Source organism: Trachemys scripta, chromosome 6 (genome assembly GCF_013100865.1).
Source record: "Trachemys scripta elegans isolate TJP31775 chromosome 6, CAS_Tse_1.0, whole genome shotgun sequence".
In the NCBI taxonomy this organism is placed as follows: Eukaryota; Metazoa; Chordata; order Testudines; family Emydidae; genus Trachemys; species Trachemys scripta.
In genome coordinates, this window is record NC_048303.1 from 44,588,695 (window position 1) to 44,605,366 (window position 16,672).

The window sequence follows — 16,672 nt, forward strand, 5'->3', positions numbered from 1 at the left end:
GCCTTGGAAGGTATCACATGAAAACGAACACCATGCTGATTATTAATATTGTTGTAAAATGCCTGTGTGTTCACATGAAAGGTTAAGTTATGAATTCCCTTTACATTATGTTACTAGAACATGTTTAAGACAGACAGACGGGCCTAGGTAAAGGTGATAAGCAGGTCAGTTCCTAGACAAAGGAAGGTGGCTCACATCCCAAACCAGGTGGGGCCCAAGTTCAATGGACTATTCATTTGTATTAGAGGCTGCAGCAGGAAGAGATAATTTGCACAGTAGCAACCACAAGCAGGGGAGGAACCAACACGGAACCTTATTTTCCAGACCTCATGGCTTCTTTACTCAGCATGAACTAATCACCTTTGTACCCTTCAGAAGAATACATTTCAGAGGTTCACTGAACTATAAAGAGAGGGGGAGCGAACCCCTAAGTTATCCTTCACTTTCAGTCAAAGAAACAAAGTGATTTGATTTCTGTGATGGGTCCTGGCTGGGCCAGCCAGCAAAGAATTGGAAAGACGACAAGATGAGAGAAAACCATCTTGAACAAAGACTGTATCTTGCTAAATTAAGATTCAGACTTTAAGATGCATGTTTGCCCTTTTATTTGTTTCTAACAGTTTCTGTCTTTATCCCTTATACTTGAGCTCACTTAAAACCTCTTTCTTTCTGTTAATAAACTTGTTTTACTTTAATCCAACCCATCCCAGGGCTGCATTTGAATTTAAGTTACTGTTAACTCCAGTTAAAGCAACAAGCTGCTGGGCTTTTGTTTTTGTAAAGGAGCAACAGACCTTATAACTAAGGCTGCGTGCCTGTCACGGATTCCGTGACCTCTGTGACTTCTGCAGCAGCAACTTCTGGGGCAGTCTTGGGCCCCCGCCTCCCACCCAGTAGTTTGGGTGTGGAAGAGGGCTCAGGGCTGGGAGATGGGGTACGCCGCTTACCTAATGGGGGGCTGTTTGGGCTGCCCCTGCCTGCCAATGGGAGCTGCGGAGCCAGTGCTAGTGACAGGGGCAATGCGTGGAGCTCCCTTGACCTTCCCTCCCCGTAGGAGCTGCAGGGACATGCCAGCTGCTTCCGGGAAGCTGCGTGGAGCCTACCAGCCCTGCCAACCTTCCCTGCCCCCCAGCACCAGCGGGGGTCCCAGGCCACCCCAGAGCACCCACGGCGCACCCCACCCCCTCTTCCTGGGGGAAGTTTTAGTTAGGGGTATATAGTACAAGTTAATGGATAGGTCACAGGCCATGATTTTTTGTGTATTGCCCGTGACCTGTCCATGACTTTTACAAAAATACCCATGACTAAAACATAGCCTTACTTATTACTGCTCTGAATGATCCACAAGGGGGCTGGACATTTCAGGGTAGATGGTTTGGGGGAAATTCAGGTGTGTTGGGGGTCATTTGGCGAGTAATAACAGAGGCTGGTGGAAACCAGAGGGTGGCTGTGGTGTAACAAGCAGGCTGCTGGAGTCAGAATTGCTGAAACAGGGCTGCTTAACACATGGACACTCAGTGCATACTTGTTGATGGCTGAAAGACTCCAAACAGGGAGCTACAGCAGCAGAGCGTTTTGAGGCACTCAGGGTTATAGGTCAAGCAAAAATGCAACCTCTCACTGGTCTGGGTTGAACTTCAAAACGTGACAGATACCTAAATATTTTATTGTAGAGGATTTCCTGCCAAGAAATTCAAATATCCCACTGATGTTTTTGACTCACCTTGCCACTCAAGTCAGGGAAAGTGGCGCTCTGGTAAGGGAATGAATGGTCATCTACTATGTGCCAGTGGAGAACGTTAAACTTGTTAAAAGCCATGGCATCCTGTAACAAACAATGCAAGATTAACATTTTAGTTAAGTGCTTCACCTGCACTGCATCACTGTTCGAAGGGCGCTACTACTGGTCCTGCTCTAGGTTCAGCTGCAGAGTCCTGTAGTGCCTTATGGAGCATTGCAAAGTGTCCTCACCTCCTCCACTGCCACACATATTCTTGAAACCTAAATGCATTTTGTATCTGTTTGTAGGTGTTTTTCCTATTGTTCCCCTCTCTAGCCATCCATTGCAGGTAGTCAACCTGATTCTAGTTGACTGGCTCATAGGAGAGCAGCTGTCAAATTAAGAAACTGAAGAGTTTGAATTTCACACCAAATCCTGCGAATCCTCCATGCCGTGCTATAGTGAGACAGCATTATATCACCACCGCTTCTCCCCAAATACCATGTATTTAGAAGCAAGCAGTGTGCCAAGGGATTCTACAGTCTACAGGTTTTTACGTCTCTACTTTATTTTGCATCCAATTGAATTTTAGTCTGTTTCCTCATCAGGCTTGGTTTTCCCCCTTACGTTTACAATTAATTTGGCAGCAATACTTGCATCCTGGGAACTGGATACAATTGAGATTTCCCACATTAATACAGGTTCTCCATATGGAGTTGTAGTACTAAGACTAGATGTGATATATGGGGGTCCCCACTTTGGGGATTATAAAAAAAACAAAAGTTGCCATCTCTTTTTCAGGTTCTGTCTCAAGCCAAGTTAAGACCTACACCATTTGTAGTCTCTCAAAACTGTGTTATCCATCTTATTAATGATAGAGCAAGCATTTTAACTTAATTGGTAATTGTCTGTAATTCATTACTGGAAGATTAGTACTGAATTCAAACAGAAGTTTAGCTAGACAGATAAGAGGAAAGTTATGCATGTTTTAAAGCAAGTTGAAAGGACATAAAAAGCAAGAAGGTGGGAGGGTATTAGAGCCACAAACTTAGTGCATTTAGAAAAATGTTAGGAAAGCAAGAAATATGTGGGTAAGCTTTAAGAATAATGTAAGTCTTAAGAGAGTCAACTTACATTTGTCTAACTTTTGTAGAATGTTAAGTTGTCAGCCCTTTCAGAGAAAAGAGCAACAAGTATTATTTTCACTGGAAATGCTGAAGACTATGCAGCATGAGAGTCTATAAATTACTGACTGTACAAACACCTGGTTTGCTGGGCACAAACAGAATCCTAAAAATAAGCCTTTTAGAGGTCAAACACACACTGAGTCGACATACCAGCTGACTTAGCTCCAAACGCATCAGAGTTGTTACAGGTAAACTGCAGTAAATAGTGAAAAAGACTTTAAGCACATGATTCAGTCTTAAAAAAAGCAACAACAACAAAAAAGGCAATAAGGAATTGAGGAAGTTATATATTCTCATATTCAAAGGCTTCTCTACATGATCCCAGGTACATATTTCCTCTACCAAATAAACTAGGTTGCAGGAGTGTGGAGGGAAAGGAGGGGAACCAGTGTTGCATGTGCTATAGCACAGCTATTGGCAAATATATTCCTTTCCACTACAACATCGATCCCTTTGAAGAAGTGAACCTGAAATCTTAGAGATTGGTTTAACATCACTGCTGTTCCTTTAAATGCATTACCCTCAAAGGGTAGTATGACAGACCCAGACCAGTGGGGTACAGGAGTCTGGTAGAGGGCAAATATACTGGTCACGGGATGAGTAGTTTTCTGTTCCCTGAGTGACCAGAGCAGGGGCTGCACTAGAGTAATCAGGAACCTCCTAGAACCAGTTAAGGCAGGCAGGCTAATTAGGACACCTGGAGCCAATTAAGAAGAAGCTGCTAGAATCAATTAAGGCAGGCTAATCAGGGCACCTGGGTTTTAAAAGGAGCTCACTTCAGTTTGTGGTGCGAGTGTGAGGAGCTGGGAGCAAGAGGTGTAAGGAGCTGAGAGGGTGTGCTACTGGAGGATTGAGGAGTACAAGCGTTATCAAAACACCAGGAGGAAGGTCCTGTGATGAGAATAAGGAAGGGTTTGGAGGAGGCCATGGGGAAGTAGCCCAGGGAGTTGTAGCTGTCATGCAGATGTTACAGGAGGCACTATAGACAGCTGCAATCCACAGGGCCCTGGCCTGGAACCCGGAGTAGAGGGCAGGCCTGGGTTCCCCCCAAACCTCCCAATTGACCTGGACTGTGGGTTCTTCCAGAGGGGAAGGTCTCTGGGCTGTTCCCCAACCCACATGGTGAATCTCTGAGGCAGGAAAATCCACCAATAAGCGCAGGACCCACCAAGATAGAGGAGGAACTTTGTCACAGTAGGCTCAACTTCAGATTAGGTCAGAGTGAAAAAAGCCTAGTAATCTTAAAATTTGTCTACATAGCTCGACCATTTGGACTGGAGTGTGAACTGCAGTATGCATTAAAGTGCAACACTGTAACTCCCCCATTGGACACTGCAGGCACAAACTATAGGCACCTTTTAGTTTGTGCCTACAGCATCCACACAGGGGAGTTACAGTGTAGCACTTTAACGAATACTGCAGTTCATACCCCCACAGTCCAAATAGTGGAGCCATGTAGACACAGCCTCTATACAATAGGCTGGAGAGAGACACCACCCAATCTGGAAAAATTAAGTTGTCAAGAGTATCCACATCATTCCTCAATTGTGCAGTTAGTGGTTAGAAGAGACACCTTGATGGGAGACAAAAATTTTTTTAGAAGTCCAGAAACCGTGAACTTCAATGCTGTGCCCCATGGCTCTCTGAATACTGTGAAGAAGTTGTATTTGCAAATCAGATTACAAGATCTCCTGAAGGATCCAGAATGTTAGTGCATCAAGATTAACTTTAATAAAAACCCTTGTTGAATGTGTTAAAACAACTACATTGAAGTGGGTTGCACTTTGTAAAGTACAATCAAAAGGAAAGCTGCTTGTCACTATTACTTAAAACAATAATTAAGTCACTTACAATGTGGTTATACACATTAATCCAATTTCATCTGTGAACCACTTCAGAAACTTTTTAAAATATTTAGTCTGTTTCATTTTCATCTCTTTCCCCGCCTCAACTCATGGCCAATTTCCTCTTTGTAGGATCATGATGTAGATGCAGAGGTCACTTCCTGTTTGATTAGGAAGTAAGGGCTATGAATCAACTCCTCAAAAGAGGGGGACCTGAGGCCAGGATTTCAGGGGCTTCTCCTATAGCAGCTGTCCTCTTCTTTGTATGGGGATAAGAGAAGCACCCAGGATAGGAGCTGCAGAGCAGGAAAGACGTGGACAGAAGAAACTCACTAAAACCTCAGGAGTGCTTTACAAAGGGGGACAAGTATCTCCCCTTTCAGCTGGAAGAAGTGGAAGAAGAGAGGTTGTGATTTGTTCAGGATCTCGCAATAAAATCAGTATATAACAGAACCCAGATTTCCCTGTTTCAAGTCCACTTATTCAAGCCACCAAACCACACTGCCCCTCCAATAGCTCTATTCCCATAGCCCTGAAGAGATGGCCTAAATTAAAAATATTAATTTAACAAGGGCTCATTTGCCCACTCCCTTAAATAATTAAGGGCCATACATTATCCCATCTACTACTGGGGAAATTCAACTTCTTTGATACTACTACATGGTAGGAGAGAACTTTTGCTGCTCCTTCTCATTTTTTAAATAGTTGTTGTTGAATGTGCTTTTACCTCTATATGCATGTAGATACTGAACAAGTTACGCTCCCCCAAACATTTCAGTTTTCTGGTCCGTTAGTGTAGCCATTTGTATTTAAATAAAGTTATGAAGAATATTTGTGCCAAGTGATGTTAGTCCCTCTGTTGTAAATCTAGAGCATTTTCATCAGTCAATCCACCCCATCAGTTTCTTTTTACATTGAAATTTACAAGTTAAAGCATGCTGTATGTCCAGACAGAGAGGAAACTAGACCAAGATAGTTTTAGACACTTCTAGGCAATTCTAAGTTGCCTAGTAACTGAAATAAGCGGTTGTTAATATTTCCAGGTTTCTAGCATTAATTGCTTTCTTAACAATTAGCCACCTATGATTATTTTATAAAGTTATTGTTTTACAGTGCCAGATTTAGTGAATTTGTCAAGATAAGGTGTATAATAGAAACTGAGCAGACATTTGAGGAAAAACCACTGGTTACTACAAAATGCCAACTTACCAGGTTTGTAAGAATACTTTTGAGGGGTAGAAAGTGTCTTGATGTATCAAGTAAGATTCCTCTGTGAGCAAATCTTGGGTAGTCAGTGATTTCTGATTCATTGATAAGGAACTATTACAAACAGGATTTGAAGAATTAAAAAGATGTTATTCTATAACAAATTGTCATAAATTTACCATTAAGTTCAGCTATAGTGCAGTGTACAGAAATATAGCTCAAAGAGATAACACCTCTAAAGTTTTAAGTTAACCAAACATCAAGTGAGAAGTCTATATTAACTAGCTTCGGAGGACCATTTAGGAAGACAAGACATCATGGGGAGGATCATCAATACAGCCTCTAGTCTAAAAGATCTGTAGAAGTGTCTCTTAGCAATAGCAGTATGTGGTTCTGTCGCTACCAAGAATGTGTTTTTAGTTAATAGCTATACTCACACTCCCATAGTCATCTTCATAGACCAACTGGCTGAAGGTTTCCAAACCTAGAAGAATCAAAGAGATTGAGGTTTGTGGAGAACAATCCAAATACTTAGGTCACTAAAACACAGTCAAACATGAGACCATCACCAGTTATTGTAGTTTACATAGCTAAAAAGCATGCTTCAGTCATCCTTTGAGATACGTTCTCCTCTCCACTGTACACTGCATATCAGTTCCCTCCAAGACCCAACTTTAGTTACGTTAATTGGGAAGAGGAAACTGCTAATTCTGAAGATAAGGTAAACGTCTCTCCACTATTCTATGTATATTAAATTTAAATGTACTAAGACTGCTCCACTGCACCAAATTAACCTTGTAAAGGAATGGAAACCCTCACACATACAGCCCTCCAGAGTAATACAGGAGGATGTCACTAAGCTTGTGCTTATGAGCCAGAAAATTCCAAGATACTGACAAGTCCAATTCTATTTTCAAATATTAGCAGAGAAAAGAGTTACATAATGGAAGAAATTCCAGATTCCGTGTGAACACTCATTTTCAGTTTCAAGTTTCAGAAGGATTTGGACAACATCCTTCTTCCACAAGTTATAGGAAAACAGAACCTTAAACAGCATGATAAAAATCTTGATAGGTGTTTTCACTCAAAGACATTCATTTAGTAGCTACAATTCAGAGTACGCTTTTAGTAGTTCTATGGTTTTCTTGCCACATATTTGCTTTAATTACACTGCTCTACAGCCAAAATGCTCCTGAAATAAATGTAGTCAAACGTTACTAATTCTGGGTCACTGAGAATGAAAATGATGCTTAAAATTGTTGATTGGCTCTAGTTTTCAAGATATGCTATTGGGTCAGTATATACGACCCTGGACTTGGGAATGGCAGAGGATAAGTGAGTTATAAAGGGAAGGGATCTCAGTTTAAACCAGAAATGACTAAAATACATCTTTGACTGGATCTATGAATAAATCTGTGACTGGGTTTGGACAGTACTTGCTTTTTAGGCAAAACAATGAATGATGCAATCTGAAGCTGGTATTGCGTCATACATGATATGAATTGCATCATGTTATTCCTAGAAGTCATGGATGATGCAATCATAACGAAGCTTACATCACTCTGCTGAACAAATTGCCCTATATCAGCTCTAGAAATCATACAGTGTCGTGCTCTCTTATTTGTCAGTGTTTGATTTTGCAAAGGGACACATTTCTGTTTAGCCAAAGTGAGCAGAGATGCCTCGTACTTGTGTGAACAGTGCAGATAACTTCTGCTATGTTTGTGGTGAAGTGACTTTTGCATCACAAAAGCGCAGTATAACCACTATGGTTAAGAAAGCCTATCACCTTTATTTTGGCTGCAAAATTGGAGATCAGGACAAGAGGTGGGCCCCACACATATGCTGCAACACTTGTGCAACAAATCTTCGCCAGTGGTTGAACAGGAAAAGGAAATCTATGCCTTTTGCAGTGCCAATGATTTGGAGAGAGCCAACAGATCATACCAGCAATTGTTACTTCTGCATGGTGCCTCCAGTTGGGAAATGTGTGTCAAAGAAGAAAAAGTGGACTGTGCATTATCCAAACATTCCATCAGTTATATGCCCAGTACCCCACGGAGAAGGACTGCCGGTTCCTGATGCACCAGAATCATTCTCACTTGAGTCAGACGAGGAAGAGAGAGAGGATGAAACTTCTGGTCCTGAACTTCTGGTCCATCAATGTCCCAGGACCCACATTTTCTCCCATCCTCCTCCTCTGAACCACACCTCATAACACAAGGAGAACTGAATGAGCTTGTCAGGGATTTGGAACTACCCAAGAGTAAGGCAGAGCTGTTGGGCCCCAGACTACAGCAGTGGAATCTCCTAGCAGGTGATGTTATGGTTTCCATGTTCTGTGACCGTCAAAAGGATCTTGTCCCATTCTTCTTCATGGAAGAAGCCTGCAACAACATCGATGGTGTGATGGCAGCCCTCAACATCGTTCACGATCCAGATGAGTGGAGACTGTTCATTGATTCATTGAAGATGAGTCTTAAAAGCTGTTTTACTGCATAATGGCAATGTTTTGCCATCAATTCCAGTTGGTCATGCAGTCCATATGAAGGAAACCTATGACAACATGAAACAACTTTTGAGGTGCATAAACTATGACCAACATCAGTGGCAGCTTTGTGGCGATATGAAGGTTGTTGCTCTCTTGCTTGGTCTGCAGACTGGGTACACAAAGTACTGCTGTTTTCTCTGTGAATGGGATAGTCGTGCAAGAGATTCCCACTACATCAAGAAAGATTGGCCACTCCGACAGTCATTGGAGCCTGGGAGGAAAAGTGTTCAGCATTCACCACTTGTTGAATCAAGGAAGATTTTGTTACCACCCTTACACATCAAGGCAAGGAGCTGGACTCGATGACCTTTCAAGGTCCCTTCCAGTTCTAGGAGATAGGATATCTCCATGTATTTAGTATTTAAGCTGGGTCTGATGAAGAACTTTGTCAAGGCCATTGACAAAACACAAGCAGTTTTCAAGTACCTCCGTGGAAAATTTCCAAGGTTAAGTGAAGCTAAGATAAAGGAAGGTGTCTTTGTTGGTCCTCAGATTCGTGAACTTCTTCGAGATGATGCATTTGACCATGCACTGCGTGGCAAGGAAAAGACGGCATGGAAAGCCTTCCAGTTAGTGGCAATAAATTTTCTCAGAAACAACAAGGCAGACAACTACAGGTTGTTGGTGGAAAACCTCCTCAAAGCATACAAAAGCCTTGGTTGCAACATGTCACTAAAGATACATTTTTTGCACTCTCATCTAGATTTTTTTCCACCGAACTGCGGAGCAGTGAGCGACGAGCACGGCGAGCGATTTCACCAGGACATTGCAACAATGGAGAAACGCTATCAGAGCAAATGGAGCCCATCAATGCTTGCAGACTATTGCTGGACAGTGACAAGAGATGCTCCGTTTAATGAATACAAGAGACAAGCCAAGAAGCGCCAAGTAGACACTGAATAGGACTAAATTATGTACAGAATAGTTTTTTGCCTTTTGTTTCATAATAAATTTTATTTATAACCCTTTTGCTGATTTTTAAAGTGTTACATAAACAGGACAGGTGAAATATTATCATGTAAAGCAACCATAAAAACATGAAAAGACCTAGGTTTACAATTTATGATTAAAACTCTACTATCTACACAATATACATAGACATAAAATGTAAAAACTTAAATATCTTAGAAACAGTAGCCAATCAGTTGTTTTAATTGTCATATTTGAAATCAGCACATCAAAATACATAATAAATAGCATATTTTATCTCTGAAGCAGATGACTTCTCAAAAATTGTAGACCAGTGTTATACAAACAGGAACAAAATACACCTCTACCCCGATACAACATGACCTGATATAACACGAATGTGGATATCACGCAGTAAAGCAGTGCTCTGGGGGGGGGCGGGGCTGCACACTTCGGCGGATCAAAGCAAGTCGATATAACGCGGTTTCACCTATAATGCAGTAAGATTTTTTGGCTCCTGAGGACAATGTTATATCGGGGTAGAAGTGTACTTCACTCTGAGGTATTGAAACCCTTAGAGAGCAGCATGTAAAATGTCAGCTTACCTCTTAATGCACCCCAGACCTTTTCTGCCCTCAGTACTGCCACAGGTTGTGTTACACTTAACTGATCTTTGATGGAAATGGACAAAATACAAGTTATTGTCTCAACAAGATAAAATAGGGATTAGTTAACTTTAAACAAAGGATAATAATGACTTTAACAGACATAGTGCTAGAACAGGACTCTACAAAGCCTAACCTTTTCTTTAACAACTTTTAATTCTGACTTCCACTGCTTTTAAGCGGTGGTGTTGTACTGTTACAACTTTGCATTCATTCACTAATATATTTATTAATAATGAAAATTAATTTTGTTACTGAAAAGGACAAATTTCACCCAATGGAAGAAAAGTAAGTAGATGTACAATGTTGCAATAAGAAAGTAATTGCAGTAAATACTTCCTATATTTCTTGAGATTTAAACACTGCAGTGTTTATGCTAAGAACGGTTACCGCAACTGCATATGTAGTGATTTCAAGAAGGAAGTAGATCTGTAAGTCAGAAGATGTAAAACCATCCCTCCCCCACCTTCCAGAATTTGAACAGATGTTTAAGTCTTGAATATTTCTAAATCTTGTTCTGCAGAATTAGATATGGGGAACTGGCACTTACCACAGGCTCTATAACAATTATTATTAGTGGTAGAGCACACTTGGGCAGCATGTACAATACAGACACTGTACACCCAGCTAGCAAAAGTATAAACAACAGGGTAGACAGTGAGGCACTGCTTAAGCGAGTAGAGTGCCCTACACATCTGAACCCTAGGATATATACAGCTCCCTTCACAGCTCTCTCTGGATCAAAGCAGTGCCTCCCATGTCTATGCTGCTATTTTTAGCAGGGTAGCATCCTGCTGCCTCCATACTGCTGGAGCCTTTCCCCGCCATAGTGAAAGACTGTGGAAGGGGGTAAAGGCTCTGGCAGTGGGAGGCAGCGGGGAAAGTCTCCAGCTGTCAGAGCTTTTCCCCACTGCCAGAGCATTTCACAGTGACCATGGACACAACCTGCCTTTCGCTGCAGCACATAGCTACATGTACCCTATGCGCCACCACAAGCGTGGGCAAGCATAGACAAGGTCTAAGAGTTCCACCATTTAACTGTTTACCTGAAATGTAAACTGAAGAAGTCACTCACCAACTTATCTCGTAAGATAAGTAAAAAACTCATCAGAGCTGTAAAAGCAGCAATCGGTATCAGGCTGCTACAATTGTGAGAGGTTTTCAAGGTCTTTTTACAGCTTGAGTGAGTAAACCTTTAAATATGCTGCTAACTAACTATTACATTCAGATAACTATTACATCGGAAAACAAGTGCTAGTCAGGAAATTCTGAATGGCTTATAGCTGTGGAAAGAAAAAAGCTGAAGTGTATGATTCCAATGGACTTTTCCTTCCTCCCCCAGTTAGACACAGTTCATTCAAGGTCAGATACTCACAAGCCTCATTCGACGAGATGGTGGGATAATTGTCACACTCGGAGTCTTTGGAACCAATTATGACTTGAAGCTGAAATAACTCTGTGCCAGTGGGAAGCGGTCTTTGACCCCGATTTTGCCATTTGGAATAACCAAAGATGTACTCGTAATACCTGCATAAGAAGCAAAGCCAGGGAAGGAAGCTCTGAAGTGAGTAGTGTCCTCTCCACGCCCCCCTCGGTGCCCAGGACCAGTCCAATGGAGCTGGGGAAATTTTGTACAGGGAACCAGGGCACAGAATTTTCAGGCTAATTCCCACCCCCAATTAGCAGCTATCCTATAAAAACAATCAGGAGAGACAGACAGTCCCGGGAGGCTTGAAGTGCAGATGTCCCTCCCCTCCGTTGTGCTTAGCTTGCACCTAGGGAGAAGGAAGTCGCTTTCAGCGGCCGTTTGGCCACTGGCAGGTTTATCTGCCCGCAGCAGGCGCTTGCCCGACAAGTCGCTCTGCTTTTCACCCCACAGCAACGGGGAGCTGCAGGAGCACGACCCCCAGCCGGACCATGCAGGGCGCAGAACGAGCCCCCGATCCGCCGCCGCCCCATCTCGGCCTGGGCGAGCCGGCCGGCCGGGCCCCTCACCTGCGGAAGGCGTCCTGCAGGAGGGCGCAGCCGGGCCCCGCCGTGGAGCCCGGGCCGTGCACTAGCTGGAAGCGGGTCGGGGCTAGCTGGAACTGGCCCGGGAGAATGCGGAGCGAGCGGGGCAGAGGCCAGAGAGAGCCGGAGGGGGACTCGCCCAGTTCCGGCTCCTCCTCCTCCAGCAGGAGCTCGGGCTGCGGGGGGCGCTGGTGGAGGCTGGAGGCGGCCAGCGCCGCGGAGACGGCCAGGAGCCCCAGGAACAGCCGGGCTGGCTCCATGGCTCGGCGCTGTCCCTGCATCACGAGCCGCCCAGGCGGGACCGGGTCAAACGATCCCCGAACTCCGCCCCCGACCTGTCACGAGGCAGGGAGGCGGAGCCCGGCTCCCTCTGTACTGGGTGCTGGCGGCCCGGCTCCGCCCCGTGGAGGCGCTGGGGCCAAGGCCAGTGCGCTGGCTCTTTTCCTAGCTCTGGCCTGGTAGCTCCGTCCCGCTACTCCAGGGGTCTGGAGGGAGGGGGGGCTGTGGCTTCTTTGCACAGTCGCTAACTTTCAAGTGGTAAATAATCCAGCTAATCCCATTTCAAAACAAGCCAACCCCTGAGAACCCCAACACTCTGTGTGACTAGATCCCCCGGTGTGCTGTCTGGGACTGTGGTGGGCCTGCTGCGCACCCCTGAGTCTCTTCCCCCAGCCCCTGCTTGCTGGGAGCTGATCAAAAAAAAAAAGAAGCTACTAGTCAACAAGCAACTCGCAACCTAATTAAGCCAAAACCAAACCCAATTTGTGTTTTTTTTTTTTTTTTTTTTCCATGGGTTTGGCATGTCTGCTTCCCCGGGAGGCTGTTACAAGGGCTGATCACAGGCTCCTTCTCAAGGCCGGCTCCACTGTTTTTGCCGCCCCAAGCAGCATGCCGAATTGCCGCCCCAGACGGCAGGGGCAGTCCGTGTGCCATTAGGGCGGCACGCACGTTTCCGCGGCGGCGGCAATTCCGCGGCAGCTTCTATGTTCAGCCGGAAGACAGAACCATGGACAGAAGCCACTGAATTGCCACCGCGGGCAGCTGAACATAGAAGGTGCCGCCGAATTGCTGCCGCCGCAGAAACACGCGTGCCGCCCTAACAGCACACGGACTGCCCCCGCTGTCTGCGGCAGCAATTCGGCGTGCTGCTTGGGGCGGCAAAAACACACGGACTGCCGCCCCTTGCAGATTGCCGCCCCAAGCACCTGCTTGTAATGCTGGTGCCTGGAGCCGGCCCTGCTCCTTCTGCCCCCATCCCCTCCTGCCGAGCTCCTGGCATCGCTGCCCATTTCTTTGGCTCTGTCCTTCCCCCAAAGCTCTGTGGGCACTGAGCCTGTGCCAGCCATTAGCCCGCTGCCAGTGCAGGGCTCCATGCAGTGTCTGGCCTGGAGCACCAGGTGTCCCTTCTGCAGTGGGCCCCTGCTCTGATTTGCTGCTGGGTGCTACCTGTTGCGGTGCTGTGTTTGTGTGTGAGTGACACATACATTCCTTTGCAAAGTGAAGTGTCTGATTTTCCTGGGGGTAGACTCTCCTGCCCTGTTCAATTTCTCTCTGCCGTTTAAAGAAAAAACCCTGATCTCCAATACACTTTAACAAAACCATATCTCCTGCCCCAAGTGAATGGAGAAGTTGGTGGAGCTGGTTACCCCACTGCAGCCAGTGAGGAGGTGACTCCCATTTGATTTCAGCTGGAGTTACTTCTGTCCTGTGATAAAGGGACAGGGCTCATCTTTTTACTCCCTGTGTGCACACTTTGGTGTCACTTTCATGACTGTGGTGCTGTAGCATTTGCTGGGGGGAAGGCCGGCTTATGGGATACCTCACAACCACCTGCCCTTAGCATGAGGAAGCCTTGTGTGTGCTGGTCAGCTTCCTGTCTCTACCTACCACTGGCAACACAAGCATTCACCTCTCAGCAAGTGCAGGCTCCACTGTCCCTCTACAGGCTAGCAATAGTCTCACGCTCCAACTCTAGGGTGGTCCAAGCATCTCCCTAAAGTGCCCACCCCCTGTTCCATTGGACACTTGCCGTATTCACAGATTCGCTGCTCCCAATGAAGCAGAACACCCCAGCTTCCCAGTTCCACCTCAGATCACCATTCTGCTAGATGCACAGCACTTAGGTGTTTATAGTGAAAAAAATTATTTAACAAAAAGATTCAAATGAGAACAAGCAGAAGTATTGGAAAGCTGTGATTACATATACATTCATAACATGCATTCTAGGACCTAGACACTTTAGTGTCTTATAGAGCAAAGCTCACCCCAAGTCCAGCATTTTTCAGCCAGGCCTGGCTGTGATCCTTTATTCATGAGAGCAAGCACTTTGCCAGCTTGTCCCCTAGGTAAAAGGTAACTGTGTGTTCCTTTGCCTCCCTAGATAACAAGTCATTTCCTTTGTCTTCATTTGTAAACAAGACATCATCCTGCTTTTTCCCCCCCCTGTATATTCCTTTCTTGTGGATTTCACAATGTCTTGTTGATTTTGCACTCTCTTGATTAGTCTGTGGCTCAGTATGAAAATAGACCTACATTGCAAAGCAGACAATACACAATTACCAGACAGGGAGATAAACATCTATTGCCTCCTCTCTGAAAGAGACCTGCCCAAGGCGTGTCATCTCCTGTTTACCTGCCTTAACTCCAAAGCTTTGAAAACATTATTTCCAGTATAGATACATAACTCCTTAAATATTAGCTGTACTTATATTTTTAAATGATTATGATGACCAGCGGGCTACTGGATCTCAGAAGAGACCTCACATGCTACCCTTTGGTGAACTAATATGCATATATCTGACTGAGGGAATCTCTGTATAACCGGATGCATTCCCTGTGCTTTCTGCCAGTTGGCATGAAGAGGTCCCTGCATCACAGGTGCCTGCTGTTGAAAATCCAAAGAGTTTTAGAGGCTGTCCTAAGGGCCTGACAAATTCCTCAAAAGCCTGAATCTCAAGTCAAAAGCCTGAAGTTAGGTAGGTCCGGTGTGATGCTGCCATTTTGTGACTGGCTCACAGAAAGGATGAGACCTACCACGGCTTACTGCTATGGGGGAATCTTTCAAAGGATGGAGATCTACATTTGTGTAGCTGGTGGGATGGTGTTCTTATCCCAGCTCTTCACATATGTATATGATTTAATCTAGTAAGCGTATTTGTTTATTGCAGCACATGGATTCATATAGTGTCTTGCCATATAGGGTAGAGATGTCTAACCCATTTGGAGAAGAGGGAGGAATTCTGTGTTCCATTGGCTGAGGTATATATTCAGGACTATATACACCAGACAGTGTAGAGTGGAATGCCCATAGATGTCAGTAGGAGATTTCCAGAGATCAAGGGGTAATTAAAGCTATTTATTAATTATTTGTTCAACACCTAATAGTTGCTTTCATCACTCAGTGAAAAAATAAGCTCCCTTTTAGGCCCACAGTTGTTCTGTCGTTTGTTTCTCTTCCTTCCCCATCCTCTTCTCTATGTTTCTCTTCCTCTTGCCTATCTGTGTAAGTCTTTTCTGTTCTTTTCTGCAACTTCTTCCCTGCAGCAATTCCTGATTTCCTCTCCAGAGTGCCTCATGCCCATCTCCTACCATTCATAGAGCTGGTCAAAAATCAAAACTTTCCTTGGGAATATGATGACTTTTTTTTTTTTGATTGATTGATCTGAAACAAATTTTGGGTGGAATTTTCAGTCAATGGGAAACTTCAAATTTTTTGTTTTCATTCCAATTCGAACAAAATCAAATTTTGAAATGTCAGACGTTCCCATGGAATGAATATTGAGTTTTGACCAGCTCTAATTAAATAAAGTATCCTCATTGGGCTTTAAAGTTGATACTCCATTCAAATTAATAGGGGTTCACACTTCTGAATCATTGTTTCAGGCTGTCTGTAGTGCATTAAGCAATGTAACTAACATCTGTCACATTTGTTTGTTCTCTCATCTTCTCCCGGGAGGGAGACTGGAGTGTCTTGTGTTGATAGGGAGTTAGGGTTTTTGTTGTTAAATATACCTGTTGCTATGTGTTTATATTAGAGAAGGCAAGGTCAAAGAAATGTGTCTTACACTGGTAGTGGAAAGTGGTGAGATTTGTGGTAGTCCTTAGTTTCTGCAGAAGTTCATTCCATAGTCTCTGAGCACACCTGGAAAAGGTTCTGTCTCCCACAGAGGCGAGCGATACTTTTATTGTTGAGAGTTCCATTGTGCCAGAGGAGTGAAGTTGTCAACCACAGTCTTTGTTGTGAGCTTTAAACAGTCTTTTAGGTATCTTGGGCCTCGGTCATAGAGCACTTTGAAAATATGGACTGAAAATTTGAACTTGATTAGAAATTCTATGGGAAGCCAGGGTAGAGAGTGGAGGACAGGTTTGATATGCTCATGGCAGCCTGTGTTGCTGAGGAGACGCGCTGCCGTGTTTTGTACTAGTTGGAGTTTGTACTGAAGGTTTCATGCCCAGGTATATCATATTGCAGTAGTCCAGATGGGAGGTGATGGAGGCATGAATAACTGAGGCCAGGTCTTCATCCACCAGGCTGTGGCAGTGTCCTCGCCAGCTGGAGATATAGAAAGCATTACTTGCGG

The 16,672-nt window shown here is 44.4% G+C and overlaps 1 protein-coding gene across 2 annotated transcripts in view; it reads right to left on the reverse strand.

Moving 5' to 3' along the window:
- The window catches only part of HEXB (hexosaminidase subunit beta), a 29,659-nt gene extending 17,237 nt beyond the window's left edge, over positions 1-12,422 (reverse strand). Inside the window, exons 1-6 of one of the 2 annotated variants that reach the window (XM_034774689.1) lie at positions 12,078-12,422; positions 11,458-11,609; positions 10,023-10,088; positions 6,395-6,441; positions 5,961-6,071; positions 1,724-1,825 (exon numbers count right to left, since the gene is read on the reverse strand). In XM_034774689.1, the coding sequence (XP_034630580.1) occupies positions 1,724-1,825; positions 5,961-6,071; positions 6,395-6,441; positions 10,023-10,088; positions 11,458-11,609; positions 12,078-12,373 (774 nt within the window). In that variant the 5' untranslated portion in view covers positions 12,374-12,422. Of the gene's footprint in view, positions 1-1,723; positions 1,826-2,854; positions 2,892-5,960; positions 6,072-6,394; positions 6,442-10,022; positions 10,089-11,457; positions 11,610-12,077 lie in introns of those variants that run through there. The other variant, XM_034774690.1, reaches the window with a different exon arrangement.
- Positions 12,423-16,672: the final 4,250 nt, after the last annotated feature.